The sequence below is a fragment of the Lepisma saccharinum genome, chromosome 3 (assembly GCF_977018435.1).
Source record: "Lepisma saccharinum chromosome 3, izLepSacc3.1, whole genome shotgun sequence".
Lineage (NCBI taxonomy): Eukaryota > Metazoa > Arthropoda > Insecta > Zygentoma > Lepismatidae > Lepisma > Lepisma saccharinum.
In genome coordinates this window covers 99171988-99196403 of record NC_139231.1, presented here as the reverse complement: position 1 = coordinate 99196403, position 24416 = coordinate 99171988, and the positions used below count along the sequence as shown (strand labels likewise).

General features: G+C 39.4%; 1 protein-coding gene across 1 annotated transcript in view; it reads right to left on the bottom strand.

Moving 5' to 3' along the window:
• LOC145985904 (uncharacterized) overlaps positions 1-24416 on the bottom strand; it is a 204820-nt gene that overhangs the window by 136124 nt on the left and 44280 nt on the right. The window contains exon 2 of the mRNA XM_083120042.1: positions 20962-21000. Coding sequence (XP_082976168.1) covers positions 20962-20967 — 6 coding nt within the window. The 5' untranslated portion in view covers positions 20968-21000. The remainder of the gene's footprint in view (positions 1-20961; positions 21001-24416) is intronic.

The window sequence follows — 24416 nt, the reverse complement described above, 5'->3', positions numbered from 1 at the left end:
AAGCTCGTCAAATAAATACTTCTTCCTTATGACTCGACACAATCAGGAAGAAACAAAAATCTACGTTATATAATTTTGCATAAACATAATTAAATTTTACTATTTTAAGGCGAATATTTATTTTAAAATAGTTTGGTTTCTCATTTCAACATGAGAACTTCATTCACAAAGATTAGAAAGAATCACATTATCGATTCATTCGATTAAATCCGCTACCAATCCGGCCTTCATTCTACAAATTCCGAAGTGTCAAAAACAGATCGTTCTGGTTTCTCTCATTTTCGGTCTACATAATTGTTCAACACAACTTCTACCATGCTTCCTCTTTGTTTTCCATGCGCCTTATCCTGCCCGTAGCGTTTTATCTCAGGTGTAACTCAATTTGAACTTCGGAATTAAAATTGATTTTTAATTACTTCATACAACCATATAAAGGGTGACCCAACGTGAACGGCAGATTTAAAAAAGAGAAAAATAATATTTTCATGAAATGGCACATTTTTTCTACATCATTACAAAAGGTGCATGTTGCCAGTTACGTATGAAAAACAATATCTGTCATATGTGCCTTGCGACTTGCTCTGCATGTAGTCAATGTATCAATGAAATTACTGTTGACTCTTACACAGATTTGTTCCTGGATTTGGCATATGACACGTCGATTTTCCTACTTGAATTGTGGTAGGGTTAGTTCGGGGATTGTGTTCATAAACCTGCGATTGCACACCCCCCAAAGGAAGAAGCCGCAGGGTGTCAGATCAGCTGACCTCGCTGGCCAGTTCTGGTCGCCGTTGCGCGAAAGGACTCTGCCCAGAAATTTGCAGTGCAGCAAGCCAGTGGGAGGTGAGGCAGGTAGCGCCATCCTGCTGGAACCAAGAGTGTTCAATATCCACACTATTCAAATAAGGCCACAACCATATGTAAGAACAGTGCCGCCAATCAAACAAGAACAAGACAATGACGTAATCGACATTCTTCTTGGGACACCCTTTACATTGCTGTTCGGAAGCACGGTTTCTTCCATTACAAGGAAACATTAAATACAAAAATGTTTGTGGTTGTAATCTAAATATTAATTTACGCTGTAATATTACTATTATTAAGAATTTCTCTTTTTGCTTTTGAACTTTGTAATAGATTTTTCCACGGAGGCTGGTTCAACATTCGCTATATTTTCTAACCTTTCTTTAACTATAGCGACATCTTTCTGGGGCATGAGTTTAATACTATTATTTTATAGTGTTATATTTATGCTATTTCAGCTTTCTGTTTTCCGATATTGTTCCATAAACTGCTCTTTCATACATACATACGTATTTGACGGCAAAATGTTATTATTATTATTATTTTGCACGATGACTTGGTTAAAGCTACCCTTGCACATTTCAACATGGAGGAATATGATGGGATGAGGAGGTAAGGCCCCCACACATTCACAATCTGTCATTTGTGGAGGCGATGTAATCAGCATCACTCTCCGGCTCCCTTTAGCCTCAGGTACCCATTTATTAGAGGCTAGGAACATTATTAGAAAAATTCCCAAATGAAATTACACACCCTAATTCTGGACTCCCGCATTTTATACAACCTTTCTTAACGACGATCAGTTCTACTACTAGGATTAGAAAATAACACGCGAGTTGCTACAAAATAATATTTCATTATTTAGCAGAAAATAAGGCATTGTATGAATAGTTACTTAGTATTTCTTTTAAAATCTCCGGGTGCGTATATTTTGGAAACTAGTAGTTCTTCCATAGGTGTTTGTACACGATTTGACAACTTTTAAATTTAAATTATAATTATTCATAAAAATATCGTTTTGCTAATTTTACTGTGAGGTAGACATTTTCACTACATTATTTGTTACTGGAAAACTTACATCCATGTCTTGACCATTGTCAAGCTTGTGTATTCCGTTGCTTTGATTTAATTTCTGTTATTTAGCATCGCTTTTCTGCCTCTTTTGGCTAATCGAGACGATGAGAAATGATTATATGATGAAATTGATGAAGAGACATTCACAAATAACACCCATATCCAGGCCGGGATTCGAACCCAGCACCCCTGCCGTCGTAGAGCGCTCAGATAACCACTCCGCGACGGAGATCGGCTATATATTGTTGCGTGGCAGTTTACATCATCAATAGTTTTAACAACAATAGAACTATTGTTCAGTGGATTGTATTTGATTCGAAACCACGGAGTGCACGCAGTGGCGGCGATTAGGAGGGGCGAGGGGTCTGTTGCCCCCACTTTTCTCACTTTTGCCCTCGCCCTCAGCCAAGCCTCATGTACCAAGGAAAAGTAAACTGTTCTTGCACCCCCCCCCCACTTTTTGCACCTTGCCCGCCTAGTTTTGGAACACAATCGCCGCCACTGAGTGCACGTGTTAACTACAGCGAACCTTTTTTTTTCACTTTTCTTCCATGTCACATCAAGTAAAATTTCTGCCGATTATATCTTCAACATCATTACTTGTCTGGGAAATAAATGTACGGAAATATGACAATATTCATTGAAACTGTCAATATAATACGTATATAAAACATTCAATTTGATGGAATATTATCATATCTCATTCTTTAAGTTGTTAGTTTTGATTTTGCCGTGCAAATTGACAAGCGAATGTATTGTTCAGGAATACATTCTTATTTACCGTATGAAACTGTATGCAGATGACCGCGTTAAACTACTACGACTGTCTTGTTCATAAAGCTACAAATTGCTTATCGGGAGAAGGAGTTCATGATTATAGTTTCTGTATCCGCGGATATATTTACGGAATTGATGTCCACAGTATCTCAATTCTCGACTGGAATGAGGCAGTGGATGATGGAATTCAGGGGTCTTCAGGCAACAATCACTCCCCTGCCAAATTTGAATTCCATCAGTTACAGAGATAATTTTAGCGAGTACCAGCTCTCAGGTGGTAATCTATGCATAAGGATTTGTTCAGGCAAGAGCAAAAGTAAGCTGGTGTCAGTTACAGACCCTGAGAAATTGAGGAAGAGGGAGGATATTTTCTAAGTGAGCAGTCACATGTAATATACCACTAAATGCCGTACAACAAATGCATATCTTGGCTATAAGATCATTTATTTATCTATTTTTTCTTGTTTACTAGGACAGGTGGGACGAGCAGAAAGTGGGTCCTCTTAGCCCCTAATGGCTAACAGATGTGAAACGATGTGGAAAAATGAACTTGATTAAACTGCTCAACCATCACGAACAGCAATACAAGATTGCTTGACCAATCACCTCATTGCAACCTTCAAGGGAAGAATTAACATTTTATAGATTTTATTATACGGATCACTTGTTTTACTTTAACACGATAAAATCCTATTCTGATGCATTAATTCACATTTAGCTTGGGTTATTACTTTCTAGAAATATTTGCAAAGGTTTTCATGGACATTAAAAAAATCTCCAGAAGTTATTTTTCGGGAAGGGGCTTTGTCACCATCAACTCGCCTGTGCTCGTAATCGGGTATGTTGCGGGGCACATCCACCTTGCAACAAATGCCGAAACTAAATGCTAAGAGCTCTAAATCTGATCCTCCTCAGTGGCGTACGCAAGGGGGGTTACGGGGTTTAACCCCCTTTTTGAGCATTTGAAATATTATGAAAAATGCTGTGGAAAAAATAATGAATATGTTTTTTTTGGGGGGGTGACAATGAGAATTAACTAAAGAAAGTTATTGGTTCGTTGTAAGCGGCTCATATATAGACAAGGACTAGGCGGTCAAGAATACAGTCACCAGTCCGCCTTCCCATTGTTTACCGCGTCACTTTTGAGTTTCTGAATGTCTCTCTTTAAAATGTCTCACTTCGTTAACTAGACAATTATTTCGTAATAAAGAAACAGAAAAATGTACCCAGAATTTGTTAAAAATCGAATGACTAGAAAGTAATTTAGTTCTATTGCTTTCATAAATATTATATTTATGTAGATCTCTACTACTTAACAGTAGTAGTGGTATTAGTATTATGAGTAGTAATTAAATTAATTAATTCATTATAAGCATTATTAATTAATTATGTATATTATTATTTAAATAAAGTATAATAAAACAATGGTAATATGAATTTGGGGAAATTTCAGAAATACCCCCTTGATAAAATTCTGCGTACGCTATTGATCCTCCTAACCGAACATTTCCGCGTAGGTCTAATTATTCGTATGTGGTTATGTTAAAAGGGCTAGGTTTAGAGCTCCGAAGCTTTGAGTTTTGGCATTTGTTGCAAGCTAGGTGTGCCCCGCACCAGATCCGCTCGTAATTCCCCTGTTTCCTCAGATACAGAACTAAGTTATGAAAATAATGACGTTTACGATAGGAAAGTCTTTCTGAATTCCAGTGTGCACACAAGCTCAAGGAAAAGCAACCAGTCAAGCATAATGAATATCAAGATCAAAAGCAGTGTAGTTAGTACAATCTCTTGATAACGAGGGAATAAAGTTAATCACTAGGTAATACAGGAAGTCCCGTGATATCTTATCTCCATTGTTGTTAACATTGGTTAATCAAACACTTGACACTGCTTCTTCGATTACTTACTGTGCAGCACACGTGGACAGTAGCGGCTTCTGCCTATTCGCACATGCACACCCAAATAAATCTGTAATGCAAATCATTATTATTATACTTATTTATTGAACTCTATCTCCTTCGAAACATAAATTGTTCTCACGCCGCTCCACCAAGAGAGATGGTGGAGATGCCTGCGATCCCTGATATCAACTCGCGTAGACCAGGCCGCGATCGGGGATGAACACAGTGGTAGTTTTGCTCGCTAGGACGCTGTTGCAGCAGTCACGTGGAGGACGCTGATTGGGTGTTTTATCTTGAGCGCCGTGTGAGGAGAGGTTGCATCATTTAGGAAGGTTGTGAACGCAGCGATCTGTGTGCGAGCGAATGTAGTGTTGCAAACCCAGTCCATTGGAGATCGTGTGACGGAGTCGATGCAACCCATATATCATCGCAAATTGAGGGATTTTTTTATGAAAAGGAGGAGACGACAACTCAAACCAAAACGAGAGTTTTAAGCATGCCTTTGCTTCGTGCATCTTCGTCAAAATAAACGGCCTCTGTGGCGCAGTAGCCGAATTATCAACAACCGGGGAGGGAGCGTGCATCAAATAGTCAGCTGTTTTGCATTGTGTGGCTGTTACTGCGTTACAAAATTATTTAACGCTGTCAAAAGGTCGTTCCTGTTTCAGTGCAAAGTGTTTGATTTCATGATGAATAGGGAAACTGCAGATAGCGAAAGCCGACTTAACGTTATTGAATTTTTGGAGGGAAGTTAGCTACAAAGCCTGTAGCAACTGCAGTAATATATGGATACGGCGGAAGAGGAAGAAAATTCTGAAGTACGATTACGAAGCAGGGAAGTATGAACTTAGTGAGTACTGTTATTTGCTTTAACATTTATTATTCTCTTGATTTCGTTTGATTTGCTTGCTTTGATCAGTCTGTCATAGAAATAAACAACAGCTAGATAGATTACAACTGATTTCCTCCGTGTGGTAGTTGGATCGGCTTCCTTGGTGTACGCCAATGTTATTATTCTCCTTGTTCATTAATATCAGCAGAGCGGGGGAGAAAGTTTTTACGAAATATTTTGCAAATCGACAATAGTATTGATATTGTAGATCGGTATTTCTATGTTTTGAGTGATTTTGTCAGGTTATCGAATGCTGAATTACACACTGCACAATAACATCGCTTTTCTTGTGATTGGCTGGATAATTTCCGAAATATTTGAAATTTGTAAAAAAATTCGTGTGAAAAAATCATGAAGTACGTATAACTCTGTCATAGCCCCATTTTCCGTGAAAGGTGATCAAAACTTGGGTTGCCAATATATTAAGCTTCATTATGTACGAAGGAACGTGTGTGAGTATTTCACAGGGGTGGTATAACATTTCTGGACGATAGACTGAATTGCACATCCATAGAGCCAGACCACGAGCCGCCAGTGCACCTGGATATGATCGAAGCACCATTACAAACATAGCTTTAGTGACAAGAGGAAACACCAGTGCCATCTGTGGTTGACATTTGGAATGAAGAATAAGATATCTGGTGCCCTCGTTACAGAACAACACTGTGGTTCCCGCGGCTACGTATGGTATAACATGTTTCCATGCGTCTGTTCACGTACCGTTGCAAAAAGAATTGTGTCAGTTGGAACGTTGCAGTGATGCATTATCAAAGAATTAAGCTTTAAAGCTAAATCAAATTAAATACAAATCTTGTAATGAGCGCTCGAACGATTTTAATGAATGTAGTTTTGATCAAATGTAACCAGGCTCTGCCGAAGGCATGGAAAGGGGGGGGGGTGATGTTTGAACACTTACCAAAAGTAAAATTTTCAGAAATAATTTCGGAAATCTTACTTGCAATATGTAGATATATAGTGAAACAGTGGCGGCGCCAGAGGGGATAAAGGGGTGAAAACCCCCTCCTCTGACAAGTCCGCATTCTAGCATCCTCCAGAAAACAAAGAAAAAGTATATAATAAACGTTTTAGCCCAAATATGATTTGCTGTATTTGATATTTCGGTTTAATATTAAATGCGACTGCACCTACAGAAAATGTTTCCACCACCCGCCCCCTCTAACCCCCCGACACGGTCTTCTGGCACTGCCTGCAAGGAAAGTGTAACAATAACAACAAAGATATATTTTCCTTTAAAAAAAAAAACACCATTTAATTACACTTGAATAAAATTTGATAATGTGAAGTTGTATCTCCCCCAACTCACAACCACCCCTACCCCTGCCGCCACATTTACAGTTTGGACAGTGGCTATACGCGATTGCATTCCATCTGGGAAAATAAGTTCAGAAATATTTGCGTCACAAAGTGTGTGATTCAGGGTATGTTGTGAAATCAAGCTGCACCGATTTCTTTTTTTTACATGCACAATATTGTTTCTTAATTTACTTTGTTTTTCTGGGCAGCCTAGCGCAGAATTTCGAACCCAGAACATACGGTGCATTACTACACGACCGTCACGTGAGATGAAATTTTAGATAAACAAATATAAGTTATTACATTTCAACATTTTTTCCGAAAAAAAAAATTCCGCTGTTGAAAATGTTGAACACTCCATAGATATATTTCGCTCTAAAGGTCAATTACATTGAATTCCAGACGATGACCAGCGCTTAGAAACGTTTGCCAAAATTGAATAAATATAATTTTTCCATATTAATGACAGTGACGGGTCAACGAATTGCAATCGCAATAAACGAGCTAAATGCAACTGGAAGAGGCAACCGAAGCGTCCAGAAAACCAATAACCGCAGCAAATAAACTGAATTATTGTGAATGGAAGTGAAACATATTGAAATATACCAAATGAATTATTACCCGCTACGGGACGAGACGAGAGTTGTAAATACCAGTCTCGTTCTCGTCTCGTCTCGAAACTCTCAATATATGTAATCAAGGGCGCCCGCAGGATTTTTTCCCAGGGGGGGCTAGTCATAGAAACTATTATTATTATTATTATTATTATTATTATCATCAGTGTAAAATAGACTGTAAGCTTAAATGTAACCCTGCTTCAAATAATAATAATAATAGTTGCTGTGACTTACAGAAAGTAAGTCACAGAAAACAATATTTTTTTAAATAAATTATGGCTATACTATCACCATTCGAATTACATTAACTCTTTCTAGAAATCTCAGGGGGGCAAGTGCCCCCTGACCCCTCCCTGCGGGCGTCCTTGTATGTAATACAGACAACTTATACAAAGGGTCAACGTACAAACTTGAACTGTACTACGAACCATCAGAAAACTAAACTATATCCTGAATATGTATTCAGTCACGCAGCACAAGCTGACTATTGACAGTAATGGATTGACTGTGTACTTAATGTATGCAAATTATATTATTTATACGTTAAAATCAGGTAGATATCCGGTTGGTATGTTTGAAGTAGTCGTATAGTAAAGTTTCTAATAGATAAATTTTTCGAGGGAAACCCAGAGTCTCAGCTCTCGTCTCGATTATAACATCATACACTCCATCACTTGTGACGTTAAGACAAGAGATGACGTGCTTCTGTCCCAGGTTTCAAGGGATTTTTTTGCTCCCTGGTTAGGTTAATGAAGGTTAAAAACTGGACGAGAATAAAATACGCCGTAGGGCGATAGTCACATAGCAAGTGTGAAGATGGATCTGAACATATTTTCAAATTATACTCTGGCGGAAGCAGTGTGATCGTCATCACGATTCGGACGCCTTTCACACCCCCCCTTCCCCACATCACCATCTTTTGTAGGAAAGATAATAAGGATTTCCATATTTCCTTCGTCACCGCTGGAAAAGATCCGGAGTTGCTTACACAGAGTAGACCTCGGTGTACACTTGCTTCCATTTGCTACCGAAGGTTCTCGCCTATGCAAAGCTATCTTTTGTGAGAGTTCTTTCATCATTCGTCCTTAATTGTCGTGATTCGCCTAATTTAGACGATAAATGACGTAGAATAAAAATTCAAAACACTGAGATAAACTACCCCGGGAATCGAACACAGATCCCTACGGTTTTTTGACAGCAAATTAATCAAGCCGAAAACGAATAAAGATTGTAGAAGAATTATCGAGATTCAGTTGATGATTTCTTTTATGTGTTTGTTTTAAATTATGTCATTTTGAACAATATGCCAAAAATTAATAACTTTAGACCAAGATATTTAGATAAAGTAACTTTATAAACAGGAATTAACGGTCATCCAACGATGTTTGAATACGAATCTCACGAACTAGAAACGTTAAAATGACCCTTTGAATATAAATCATAGTTTAACCACTAGGTTATCGGGAAGGTTCAGAATGAAATGACCTTAAATTAGATCGAGGCACGGACACTACAATCCTAAAAAGATTGGTCGTAACACGAAAAATAACAACGTATTTTTTTATTCCAACCTTTTGGCAATTATTCTCAAGCAACATAGCATAAAGATAAAATATTTACCTATTCAATTTTTCAAAATAACTAAAACTCGTTGACAAATCAATAGATTCACATATTAAATAGTATTATCGTGAAATTCAGTAATTTTCAACCCACGGAGATTAATAGAATTTTATTTTCACCCCCTACAACTCTTTCCCGGTAACCAGGGAACCATTTTCGAAAACGCGACGCCCTCAAATCTAATTTTTTTGCTCCGCAAATGTTTCCATCAGCTGAAAAGGAGAAAAAATAATAATTTGACGTCGCGTTCCCTCGGTGGTCTGACAGAGACGAGCTGCCAGATATGAAAGGCTCTAATCAGAAGTTAAACAATGACCACTCCGTTTAAACCTTTTAACGAACCAGGCTCAAGTGTTTGACATGAAAAGAGTAATTAAATTTTACTTAATAAAAAGAAAAGATGGTAAAATTGTAAATATAAAAGTACTGAGGAGTTCGTTTTGCGTAACTCGTGCGAAAAGAGTAGGAATGTTTGATTAAGTGTTCCATAGGAGATGGAAATATATTTTAAACATACATTGAATGAAATGTAATTGGAAGTGCTGTCTTTATTTTCCCATAATTCTATCACTAAAGTTTGCAATAGTAGTAATACAAAATATAGCACGAACCTCACGCACACGATAATTATTTACAAACATATAAGAGTATAACAAGCACAGTCGTTCCATACCACCTCTGTAGGAAAGCGCTTCGAGTGTTTTGACTCTCATTTCCAAAGGATCTGAGTTCGAGTTCCACCCAGAGCATACATATTTAATTATGTTTTGCCTTTCGCCTGTTCCATCAAATTATTATTTGTCTTTATCGTCGCGATTGACTGGAAGAGATAGAAAACGGACTGCAAATAACCAAATGAGACGTTGAACGAGAAAAGGGGCTCAAGCCACAAACCTATGAAAATTGAGTTATATGGTGGAATGCATGTGCCTGCCAACATATTTTCATGTTCTATTGACATTTTCGCTAACAGTAGTGTGGTGGCTTGGCTCCAAAACCGTGTATTGGCCAAGACCAGAATGTGGGGAGTGTCAGTGTGCAGTTTTAGGAGTGAAGGAATGGGTCAATCTGCATGTGGCTTGGTACCTTCTCTCCTTCAACGCGGACATGCCCCCGTGGCGGAGTGGTTAGCACATCGCGCTACGACGCCAGGGGTCCAGGGTTCGAATCTCGGCCTGGGCATGGATGTTTGTGAGTGTCCATTCATCAATTTCATCATGTCATCACTCATTCCCATCTTCGGAAATTAGCCGAAAGTGGCTCAAAAAGCGAAGTAAAATATAGCAAATCAATCAATCAATCAATCAATCTCCTTCAGCGCCTCAAATATAAACAAGAAAATGTTTGGTGCGGGAAGAAATATATGGTTCAGCAGTTATTGAAGGTAATGATTACATATTGATTACATGTAAGCAGCTGATTGCATCACCTACGGTCACTCCACTCGCTTAGGGTTGAAAATTCGAAGACAGCGTGAGAGCGTTTTTCTACTCTTGGTAGAGCAGTACGTCCAGAAGGCCAAGGCCGTGCCGAACGAGTAAAGGGAAGAAACGCAACAAAAAGTGAACGACGAGATACGCTGTGAAAAAATTGGTGCCCCATTCAACGAATATTGTCAGTCTGCCATGAAGTAAGTTAAGTTGAAAATGTTCTTGCTCGCTCTTCACGCAACAAAAAATTATTACTTGAAAATAGTTATTTTATAGTAATTAGTGGGGTCCCGGGTTCGATTCCCGGTGGAGGCACATAGTGGTTCGGATCCCACTTCAAACTGTAGGTCCAGTACCGATTAGACTAACTGTGCATAAAGTGGACTTAAAACACCAAATCAATCCAATCCAATCCAATCCATATAGTACTTAGTATGAGTGGCGACGAATGGTTTTCAATACTGGGGGGCAAGATGCCAGAATTGTGGGGGGGGGGTTCAAGGACGGTTTACTTTCCTTTAGTAGACAAGGTTTAGCATGGTGCGGTGGCAAATTTGGCAAGAAGAGGAGGGCAACTTCCACCCGCCCCCTAATCGCCACTGCTTATTATATGAAACTCTATTAAGTAATCAGAACTGACAAAATCTGAAACGTGTTCGGCTTTTTGAAAAATGATTATAAACGTTTATATCCGAAAAAAATTGCTTCGCCACGGGTTATAATTTTTCATGCTTACTTTTCATAATATTCTTATAGACAAAATATTGGTGTATTAAAGGCAATAATTTAATTACAATATGCTGCATAGTAAAGCAAATATTAAAGTTACAATAGAGAAAGATAGACAAGGTCAAAAATACTTGGAGCTTTTTTGTCGCTTGACAGTTCTGTATTAACAAGTTGACACGTGCATTGATATTAATTGTTGTTATTTTAATTTCCTATTCCACAAATGTTTATTGTTATTAATCTTAATCTCTTTTATTCAATTTGTAATTCTTATGATATTTAATATTTAAACCTATCACTGTTAATGTCAGGATAGTGACTGACCTTTATGTTCATATATTGTAAGTGCTGCTGCCATAGGAATTACGATTGAGTTTTGTCTTGACTTTGGAGTTTCGGGCTTTGAGTTTGAAAAGCGTGATAAATGTGGATTGTAATATGGTGTTCTTTCTTTGAAATCTCTATGGAACTTCGCACATAAGCATTTTTATTTTGCTAAGAAGTAAAATATAATTTGTTTTCTTAGTGAAAACTTGATTTTGATTTGGTTTGAACAACGAACGAAGAGAGATATTACCCAATACCCTGAGAGGCATCACGTGAATGCTACGAGTCTTCAAGTGATCATTTTTATTGTGTTGTACTTATATAATCATGTTCTTCTGGGTTATAATGTTACATGCTTACTTTTCATAATATTGTTCTAGACAAAACACTGGTGTATTAAAGGTAATAATTTAATTACAATATGCTGCATAGCAAAGCAAATATTAATGTTACAAGAGAGAAAGATAGACAGGGTCAAAAATACTTCGAACTTTTTTGTCTTAACAGTTCTGTATTAACAAGTGAGCATTGGAGAGAAGAGTTCTGTTGTAGAGAGACGCGTGTATTTGATATAAAATTGGTGTTATTTTGATATATTGAGCAGGTGGGGAGGGGCATGCTGAATTTTATTCTCACCCAGAACTGTGTCGGGAATCTATGGAGCAGCGACGCGCATAACGGTAGGGAAGAGGAGAATGCGAGTTGGCGGAGCAGAGCAGTGCTCACTACTGCAAACAGCTGGTAGCTGCGGCTGCGTTTTCCCCTCCGAGCACTCACTTCCCCTGTCACGCGTTCATTGGTCGGACCCTCTGGAGTCACTATTTGCGCAGATGATTTGTTTTCGTTCTCTGAGATTCCCGGGACAGTGCGGTTATGCGACCTTAAAATAACTGCAACACAATATATAGCCTACTACGCAGTTTTGAGGGTACTCTATTCTAAAACAACCTTTGGACTAAAATTTGCTTCCTGATATCAAAATTCTCGTACAACTCCTGTGTATTTGTAGGGATAAGAACTGGTTAATAATGAATGTAAAATCCGCATCAAATGAAGAGGCAAATCCAGGCTCAGATAATGCCTCGCCCATATGTAATTTGTTAATGGATGCTTTGCTTCATAAAACACGCATTTTCCCTCTCTTGTAAAAATCACCAATCTGGGTTTGTATTAGTATAACCACGACCTTCTGTTCGATCCGAACTTTTACCAGACCTGATGGATGTTCCCCCGTCCGATCCTCGTCCCTTGGGGCAAACCCCGCTGCTTTGGCGTCTTTTACGTATTTGTCATTTCGCCACGCCGTGTCCTGTTTTCATATTTGTTTGCCATTACATAGGAAGCTTGGAAAGCCAGACATGTGCCTACTCTTCAGGCAGGCTCCATCCAATGTGTTTATGGTTTTATTTTGCAGAGGGTGTGGGGTTTTATTCTATTTTTAGCACTGTGCGAATTGAGCTTTTTGGCTTGGGGGAGAAACCAACTCAGTGGCGTATTTATGATTTCATTTCGGTTTTTTTTTGGATATGCAAATTTGTATATATTACTAGTTAGCAAACTAAATTATTGCCTTGCGGTTCTAAGAGCATTGGTTCTAATCTGGGTCATTACGTTTTGTTCTTATAACACTAGCTGATTGCCCGGCGTTGCCCAGGTATTTATTTATCCCAATCTTCTATTAGACAGGAAAATAATGAATTCCAACTATAGTGTGAAATGAAACTAATTTTATTTACAAAGTACAGTATACAAATTATAAAGTAAAATTATTAATTTAACTCAAAACTTGATTATAAACAACATTTTTAGTTTCACCTGCAGGAGCAAGAATAAATAAATTGAACGGCATTGGGTGTGTCAGTATGGATTCCACACTAATATCGCTCGTTTTCGATTATTTTTACATGTCACCCCCTGCCCACCCCAACCCTTACGGGTGCCAGATGTGTCTTACCCCCACAGTATTTCTTTCCAGATTGCAAGAGATACGTTTGGTTGAAATTGCTCCAGGCGTTCGGGAGTTATGCGGGAACAAACATACATACATACACACATACATCCATTTTTATATATTAGAAGATTTACACGTAATTTAGAAACAGTATATTTCTAACGTTGGAAGCGGCCCCGGTGCCCACCCAGTGTCGAATAACATGGGTACCTGGGGGAAACTCTGGGGGGTAAAGGCGGTCAGGGGCGTGATGCTGATCACATCACCCCCACTCACGACCGGATCAAGAAAGTGTGGGGCGTTACTCCCACACCCCCTATACGCCTTCATGGCGTGGTGATAAGCACAGGGGAACACTTTACCTTTTTTTGATATTTACATTCTAAGACAACCCAAACTCATTCATAAAAAGAGATATCGATTTAATAATACTGAATACTTGCCCAAATTTATATTGCCAAATTAACATCCGACTAACCGACCTGAACACTTTAATACATGCAAAATATCAGCAATATGCCATGAAAACTTAAATGGAAAACAGCCTGCTGTTGTCTCGACTTGGTAAGGTTAGTACGTTTCAGAATGGTGTCCTTCTTTAATCCACAAGGCTGCATACTTCTCGGCAGGGTAATCATTGATAACTGGACCATTAACGGACACGAATTAGTTTTGACTTGTATTTTTTACATAGTAAAGAAATGGTACATTATATGTTTCAATCTATTTTCTTTGAGGGGAATAAAAAACAGGGATTAAAATAAATTTGTTTAGCCGGAGATCCCCCACGTTAATTTGAACACTGATTTTTCGGTCTGTTGATTGCCGTTTCTCAGTGTGGTATTTCAATAATTTTCAGCTGAAGGGAAATTCCAGCAACTATTCTCAAAGCGTTCATATATCTTATAAATTACACAGAGAGTTCCCGCATCAAGTGCCAAAAAGTAGCAACTAAATGTAGAATCTCTCCTCTTATTGCCCCTTGAAATACTGCCCTGCTTTTTCTTTTACAACATACTCTCGGTATAGCCTCTGCCTGTACGAACCGACATATCCTACTACAGATGTTGTAGTGCCTACCCGATGGCATAGTGGTAACGTCGTCGCCTTGTAATGAAGGGGTCCAGGGATCGATACCCGGTGGAGAGACATGGCACAGTGGTTCGGATCTCACTTTAAACTGTAGGTCCAGTCCCGACTAGCGTTTCTATGCATAAAGTGCATTTGAAACAACACTGGCGTCTCGACTCACAGCCAGTATAATTCTCTGTGGGACTGGTCCTGTCCATGTGTATTTGTGATTGTCCGTTCATGAATTGCATCATTCTTTATTCTCGACTTCGCGATTAGCCCAAGCAGTGGCAGAAAAGCTACCTAAGTAATTCAATCAGTCAATCAAGATTTACTCATCAGTAATGTATGTTTTTAAGGCAATGCATTACGTCCAAAAGTTTCATAGGAAGGGCGAAGAGAATATCACATGGTACAATCAATTCTTGCATTTCTCTCTCCATTCTCTGAATAGAGAATTGATAGATGAGAGGGAAGCGACGAGAATCAATGGATGATGCTATACGTGACTTCTGCTACCGGTGGAAGACCACGACGGGTAAACAACAGACACGTTCGCCATTCGAAATCAGGCACACCGGGATGATGTGATTGTGATGTCTCGCAGCTGACACTGTCGCATGTCGCATTTTCTCCACAGAGTTATGTATAGTTTCTTGCTAGGCTGAAGCAGCTGACAACCTTCAGAGCTTGCGTTTCTTATCCGATGAACAGCCAACGATATATATGCAATTCAATTTAATCATGTCAGATCTGTCAGAAACCTGAAATCCACTTCCAACCCTGAGCGACCTCGGGTTCTTTCCAAAAGGGAAAGAAAGGTTTCCCCCTCAAAGCACTGCTTCAGTTTGAACTTATTGTGTTCCTGCAACAGTCTATGGTATTCTTAATTGTAATTATCGATGCCTTATGGTAATTAACGGAAATTACTGCGATTCAAATCAACTATGGTAAAGATAGGTAAAGTTACCCCTGAATATAGTACCGTGCCGTGAAGGCACATTGAGGGGATGTGAGGATAAGGTCCCACATATTCTCGATCCGGCCGCCTTTATCCTCCAGGGTTGCCCCCAGGTACCCATTAATTTGAGACTGGGTGAGCTCCGGAGCCGCTTTATGCGGGGGCAAGGCCGGAAAAATTCCGACCTTAGATCTCCTACCACGCTAATCGAACCCGGGTGTCCCGCGTGACAGTCAGGCGCCCTGCCGACTAGACCACCGCGGCTCATAAAATCAAGTATGGGTAAAGACTAAAAACTAGGTACGCGTATCACTTGTAATATGAAAAGAAATACTGTTGGGGTAAGACACACCTGGCACCCCTGGGGGTGGGGGTGGGAAGATGACATGTAAAAATAATCGAAAACGACCGACATTAGTGTGGAATCCATAGTTTTTTGGGTCTCTAAGATGAATAGTGACACTCCCAATGCCGTTCAACTCCAAGACACCCATGGCACCCCTAGGGGTGGGGGTGGGAAGGAGTGACAAGTAAAAATAATCGAAAACGACCGATATTAGTGTGGAATCCATAGTTTTCGGGTTCGTTAAGATGAATACTGACACTACCAATGCTGTTCAACTTCAAGACACCTCTGGTACATCTAGGGGTGGGGTGGGAAGGGGATGGCATGTAAAGATAATCGAAAACGACCGACATTAGTGTGGAACATGCGCGCCGACTACGTGGGTGCTCCGGGGCTCGAGCACCCACATAAATAATTTTGTGGGTGCGCCGCACCCGCAAGAGTTTTAGTTTGATAAAAACAAAATAAAATAAATATTTCTCACTTGCCATTATCAAAAAAAATAATCAATTAAAACATTGAGATGGATGTTAAAATTTCTAACCTCTAAAACATAATTGTTTTAAATGTGTTTGTGCAAAGGTAACCAAGCAACACATTCCCCCCTTCTTTGCCTGTCTCTGGCCAAGTCAAAGGCAGTCTCCACAATAACAATGGAAGTATATTGACATTACCAAAATTGCAAACAAATTCATAAGTGCAAATGACGTGTGTTTTATATTGAAAGTTAACATGTCATGATTATTATTATTATTATTTGGTACATAAAGTTAGTCATTTTATAGTTTCTGTTCACAACAAAATCCTTGCATAGTTCTTTCTGGAATACATTTAAAATTATTTGCATTTATGAAGATTTTTTCATTTTAATTTGTATGAATGTGGTATTTTCTTTTAGTAACGTGTTGATAATATCATTGCCTCTTGCAATCATTGTGCATGTAAGTTGTTTAAAGTATACAATACTTGATAATTACAGATCTAACCGCCATTGATATGCACCCACAGAAATTTTGGAAAGTTGGCGCCCTTGGTGTGGAATCCATAGTTTTCGGGGTCACTAAGATGAATAGTAACACTCCTAATCCCGTTCAACTCCAAGACACCCCAGGCACCCATAGGGGTGAGGGTGAAAGGGGGAGACATGTAAAAATACTCTAAAACGACCTATATTAGAGTGGAATCCATAGTGTTTGGGGTCGCTAAGATGAATAGTGACACTCCCAATGTCTTTCAACTCCAAGGAACATCTGCCATCCCTGGGAGTTGGGATTGGGTAGGGGTTGAGATGTAAAACAACCGATATTAGTGTGGATAATCATAGTTTTCGGGGTCGCTGAGATGAAGAGTGACACTCCCAATGCCGTTCAACTCCAAGATACCCCTGGCACCCCTAGGGGTGGGGTGAAAAGTGGGTGACATGTAAACATAATCGAAAAGGACCGATGTTAGTGTCGAATTCATAGTTTTCCGGGTCGGTAATATGAATAGTGACACTCCCTATCCCGTTCAACTCCAAGACACCCTGCACCCCAAGGGGTTGGGGTTGGAAGGGGTGACATGTAAAAATAATAAAAAACTACCGATATTAGTGTGGAATCCATAGTTTTCGGGGTCACTAAGATGAATAGTGACACTCCCAATGCCGTTTAACTCCAAGTTCATTTTACACTATAGTTAGAATTAATTATTGTCCTGTCTAATAGAAGATTGGGATAAATAAATACCCGGGCAATCAGCTAGTAGATATACAAATGGTTTTGTTTGCATGTTGCACGTGTCGCTTTGGTCTGTAAGCTCTCTTAGAGTACGAAATATCAATAGTTTGTTCCTTAGAGTTACATGACGAATGTAGTACCTTCTTTCTATTATAGGGATTCATATGAATTTAATTTCTGTACTTGGTACACGCCATTGTATGTCTCTCCTTCAAACCCTCCTACTGGCTATCCTTACTATCCCTTTCACTCGTTCTGCGGGGCATGGAATCTTTCAGTGTTAAGTCCAATGTATACTAACCGAACAAGATCTACAGTTTAAAGTGGAATCCGAATCACTGTGCCTTCACTGGGTATCGACGACGTTACCATCGGGAAGTTCCTGTAAGGGATAGATATTGAGATGTTATATTCATGGAAAGTACGCAAACCTCCCCATTCCATTTCCTTGCCCCTCTTTCACATCCTTTGCCCTCTCACCTGCTCCGGTTCTGTCTGATGGTTAAGATCAGAAGCAATAATCCACGACTATGCATGTAATCTATAATGTGCCCAAGTATGGAGATCGATACAGTATTTTTAGATGTGTTTACTCACTCCAGAGAGGAGCCACGTATCCCCAAGCCCCTTGTTGCCTCTAAGAATGACATTCCCCGCCTCCGCCATCTTGCAATAAAGTTACGAAATGCAGGAGAAGTTATACGGAGGCTGTTTTATGAAGTCTTCAACCGAGAGTCCATGGCAACCCACTTGATGAATCCAGAGTAATCAAATGCGAAAGCTATTCTTCGGCCATTATCTGACTCAAACGGTTGAAAGCAATTTGGAGACAAGATGGCAGCACTTTCACTTGCAATGGCCTCTCGATGACAAGACAACCAGGCGGGATTTGCTGCAAAAACAAGAGAGCTGCGACTGGAGATGAAATTCTCATTAAGAGCATTCGAATGGGATTATCTGAGCAAATTATCCTGTATCCACCTTAGTGACGGTGGTTCTTTGTTTCTCCATTGGAAATGTTTTTACATGCTGTACTTTAATGGTAAAAGGGTCACGGGAAAGAAGCGCTCTTTAATTTTGTTTCCTAGGTTAGACTACGAACAATAATGTTTGCTACTGCTACGAATGAGAGTAATCTTTTTTTTAAACGCAGGGCAGAATTCGGCCGGTTTACGTGGCATTTTTAATTTATGCCGTAAGTTGGTTTTCACAAGCTGAAAAAGTGTCCGTCCGTTAGTCCACTTCTGTCTCTATTTGTATTCCTAAAGTTTCTACAACTATAAAGACAAAATTTGTTGGCCTGTTAGATCTACCAAATAGTGTTTAAACGCATCTGGATGTGAATAATAATAATAATGGATCTCATGTAACACACACACACACACACACACACACACATATATATACTACATATACTATATATACACATATACTACACATACAAATATAATATATCTATATAGACAGCGCCTTTCACGGTCGAGTCGTCCGCGAAGCCCCGGCCAGCTCGCCGGGCAGGTGGGGCAGGTGGGACCGTGTCTCCCGACATTTAGATTCACAGCTGTACGCTGACTTTCCCACTGGACGCATCAGTGCTTCAGTATCTGGCGTTCAGTTTGCACGTGTTTGTGAAGTGTTATGGTGTTAGCAAGTGTTTTAGATTGTTTTGTTTTAGTTTACATATTACTGGTTCTTTTCTGCAGTCTAATAATGCCACGCTATACGTACAATTTAAAACAACGAATTGTTATCGTAACAGGTTCCCCTGATTAGAGAAAAGTAGCAAGCCAAAAGCAATAACCTCTTTCGTCCGCCGTTAATCTCTCAAGCATTCAAAGAATGCTAGGCCAGTATTAAATCAATCCTCCTGGTTGATTGAAAGTAAGTTGCTGATCAAAGGCTATTAGGGAGCAATAACCAGGTGGTGGAAGAAAGGATAAGTTAGTGTAACGGGCGACTTGGGGTCTTTTGCTTTGGATCGAGGAACGAGAAACATCGGGGAACTTGAGCGAGCCTGCATAGCGCAATTCTAAGAGTCTTCTCCGAGGAACTCTTCATCATCGAATAGACAAGTAATATCCTTCTCTAACCATGTTGATCTAAACTAGAAGATATAAACCCAAATTCTTAGTGTTGTGCCATTTCATGTGTAAGAGTAACCTCTCGCCCATTACCATCAAGTTATCTGCCCAGGGCGAGTGCTCACCAGTGAGGATGAATGAATGACGAAGTTACATCAACCAAGCATAATGGTTAAGATTCTTGGTAAGATCTCACGAACCTTGCAGTTCGTTACGTTATGTACAACTCTTAAGTCATTACCAATTATTATAGGGAAGGAAGTTATAAGGCGTTTTGCAGCAGAATTCCAAGATGTTGCTGTCCCACACAGGAACAGTGTTCGAAAACTTGTGGACTAATTTAGGGAAACAGGTTTTGTTCTTGATAAGAAGCAAAGGATAAAACGACGTTTGTTAACTGAGGAGAAAGTCGACGACGTTGAAGCATTATTGGAACACACTCCTTGCACAAGAAACATACATTTTTAAGTCGTCTGCGTGGCGAGCTACCCAGCTTTTAACCATGAAACCATACATTAGAAGAATTGAAAGAAAATATTTGGAGAGAAATAGAAGCAATTTCGGAAGAGGAACTGATACGTGTTAGTGAAAAATTGCTTAAAAGATACCGTAAATGTGTGAATGCAGGAGGAGAACATTTCTAACGCCTCTTGTAACACCGTACGTGTTTATTCTAATAGTAACTGTCCATCTAATTGTACGAGCTTATTTGATTACAAAGCTAGCTATTCCAGTTACGTGGATGTTGCATCAAGTTTGCCGGCATACGAACTCTCGCTCCCAGATGGGCCTGCTCCGCTCCGCAGACAATTTGACCGTGAAAGGCACTATAGTATACATACGAAATATATATCAGGAACTATTAAAGCAAGAGCGTAAATTTTAGAATTTAGCAAATACTAATGTAATGCGAGATACAATATCTCCCTCGTTAACCACGTATTTGCTTTAGGATAAAATGAAAATACTGGCCTCAAAATAACCCATTCGCATCTACATATTGCGATTTCCTGGAAATATGCTTTCGGTATATCTCTTGGGCATCTTTCCTTTATATTTCCATTTTTATTTTAAAGGTCACATAATCAATTATTATCGTAAGTATTAAGACGCACAAATTTCAGAAAGTTATTTGTCTTGCACTTAAAATCCAGTAAGTGCAGGAAATATCCAGGATTTTGCTTGCCATGCATTACCAAATAGAACAATAATTTCCTCGATTTATTACAGTCAAAGTGCTGGAGTGGGTGATTTCAATTGTTGTTTTGAAAATATAAAAGTACAAATTATAATTTAACATGCACTTCTAATGTTAACGCTAATGAATGCTTGGAAAAAGATTTACCTTCATTGTTTCTGCCTCTCTTGACGGAAGTAGACTCCCCTGAAATAAATTGAACACAAGAATGTTAAATTCAAGATCGAGATCTCACCTAACAATTAAAATTCCAGATTCATCAAAATTTAAATATTTATTCGCAAGAACACAGAGCAATTAGTATTAATGAAAGGGGAACATGGGGTGTCATGGGTGAACTTCCATGTAGTACACCCAATTGTCAACCTCACTTCCACGTAGTTCACCCTAGACTGCATTTGCAGACGAACGAGGCTCTGGCGACTGGCCCTATGGCCAGTATAATTCTGTGTGTTGCCCTGTTTTTTGTCCTTACGTGTGCTGAGTGCCACTTTACAGCCTCAGCTTTTAACGGAAGACAGACTATTTTAAGATTTTACTTATGCAACGTTCGAGTTATTATTTCTAACGGTAAGGGACTGGACCCCGTATCATGTGACGAGTGCAAAGTAACCTAAGTGATAACGCACCCAAATTTTTATAATCAAATTCAAATTCAAAGGGGAACGTATGTTTTAAAATTATTCAAAAAGTTTTATCAAGTTGTCCTTGGGGCAACCTTGAGGGGTAAAGGCAATCAGAGGGTGGTGCTCATAACATCCCCTACAGTGTGACCGAGACCGAGAGTATGTTGGGTCCTACCTCCATTGCACGACGCAATGTAAGGGGGGGATAATTCTACCTTTCTTTTAGTTTTACATGATAATGCTTTAGCATGTGCATAACATAGAACTTCAGTAGAAAATTACAATGAAGGTGAATCAAGACAGCGCACATGACAACACTATCGAGTTTTTACTAAATGTTTTTGTTGCGAGAGACCCGGGTTCGATCCCCGACGGGCGAGAACCGGGATTTTTTCCACCTGTTCAAGCGGCTCCGGGGCCCACCTAGAGTCTTATAAAGTGGGTATCTGGAGGAAACTCTGGGGGGTAAAGGTGGCCAGGGACGTGGTGCTGATCACATCACCCCCACCTTCGGCCGTGAACAAGAAAGTGCGGGGCCCTAAACTCACACCCCCTATACGCCTTCTTGGCGTGGAGCATTTTACTTTGTTGTTGTTGTTGTTGAATTGATGTTTAAAGTCCACTTTATGCACAGTAAGGCTAATCAGGACTCGACCTACAGTTTAAAGTGGAATCCGAACCACTATGTGCCTCCAGCGGGTTTTACTAAATGTCTAAACACTAATGTACCACAAGTTAGTATATTCCTGGAGGAACAGAGTTACTCGCACAGTCAATTCATTCCTCCTAGACTGAACTAAAGTAAGAATCAACAAAATAACATTTGTTCTGATTATGAAGGCCAGCCTTTCATGGCTTCGGTTAGTAGCCAGAGAAGTTCCTCAAATGCATCTACTACTCTACAAGTTGTGGTAACATGAACTACTGCCACACCAAAGCTTGTAGCATTTGGTAAGTTTAAAAATAGCGTCTTAACTTGATGGCTACGTTGACAAAGTAATGTGTTAGTAACCTTGAAAGAGGCCTCCTCGATGGCGTCGTGGTAACGTCGTCCCTTGTAATCAATGGGATACGAGTTCGATACCCAGTAAAGGCTCATAGTGGTGTGGTTCGCATCCCACATTAAATTGTAGGTCTAGCCCCACTTAGCCTATGTGTGCATAAAGTGCAGTTAAAAACTCAAATACCTTAGAACCCTGTTTCTGTTATAACAATAATGTAGAAATTTCGACAAAACCATCCTGTTTTTGAAGTCACGAATCGGAAATTATGCCGAGAGGCGTAGCGTTTGGGGAGGAAATAAGATTACTAATATCGATGTGTGGGAAATTTACTCTTCTTGCCCGCTTGTTGAACGAATACTTTAAAATTCATTTTCGTGATAATGTGTTTGTGTCTTTTAAGCATAATCCTTCTTCCTCTATGGGAAAATCAGCACAAGAATAATGTTGACTTAAGTTGCTATAGAGACGTAATGTACGGATTGTGTAAATTCAATAATGAGTAAAAATTTTAAAATATAACATGAAGTTTAACTTTGTTCTTTTGACACATATTATTTTGTTCTGTTTTTAGCTAGTGTATTCCCATTCTCCATACATGCTAATTCAGCCGTTTGTTTCCAGAGAAAACATATACAAAATCCATGACGTTCGGTAATAGTTGCAACATTTCGTTACCTACAGTAACATGCAATGCATCTGTTGACGCGTGTTTCTTCAGTTCCTATTTGGAAACATGCAAGGGACAACGCCTAAGCTGACGCCTGTGGACCAATCGCTTGATCCTATAGTTTAGCTCGTAGGCAGTGCAATAGGTTCAGAGTTCCCAGGAGGAAAGTTAGGTTGATGAGTTCCGAAACCAAGCATTAATCCAATTGTGATTGATCCAACTAAGCGGACCAACTCAAATCTCAATTCTCATATCTGGCGGAAGGATTTCTGCAGCCAGGTGAGCTCGTAAAAGAACACGCGAATTGCCTTCATTAGCCTCGGGGCAGCAATTTCAGAGTCCATTTCGGTCTGTTGGGCAGGTGGGAATGATGTCTGGCCACAATAAGACATCGCAAAAGTCACCTTAGACCTTCAGTTCATGAACTTAAAGAAATGTCACTTTAAGTTACTTTCTTGAAAAGATGGAAAATAAATTGAAGACACCGGGGCGAGAAAGCGCCAAACCACATTTTCTTATTTGTAAGGAACTTACTTTGAAGCTCAAACAAATCCGCAAATCTGCGTTTACCCTCGAAACTTCTGCCACTCGCCACTCTGGCCCAACAAAAGAAAAAAATCTTGATATGTCTGGAACTGACTTTCGTGTCATTTCATTTGAAATATTTTACAAGTGCCTGGTTTTTACATCTCTCTCTTTCTCTTGGTGGGATTTCGAACCTAGGAACTTTGAATTACTGAACTAGTACTGTAACTATTCTTGTACCTGACATATGGAATTGACACCTTTTTTAAAAATAAGTTTGATTAGATTTGTTATCGTCTTAATGAAGATAAGAACAAATAGGAAATGTCCCGACATACATCCACGTGATGACGCACACTATGCTCCCCTTGGATTCTAGTAACAATCGGTTTGTATTGCATTTTTTTTAATTATTGAGTTTTCATTGAATGGAAGTGTGGTCTTCATTGAATGGAAGTGTGGTCTTCATTGAATGGAAGTGTGGTCTTCATTTCTTGAATAGAAGTAACAATGGAGAAGTCGACAATCTGGCCAGATGCGGAGAAGTCATTGTCTATCTTCTGCAGGAAGTTCCTCAAATGCCCATTGAAGAGCCCCCTTTAAGAAATTACTTATCGCTAGAAGCACATCCCAGGCAATAACTCCCAGTTCATATGGTACATGCAAGTATTCTACTAAAATCATTTGTTTGGAATTTGTGAGCACCTCAAAAAATCTTCCAGTAGAATTAGTTATTACTTAAAGGATACCACAGAACATTGTTGTATTCTGGCTTATATT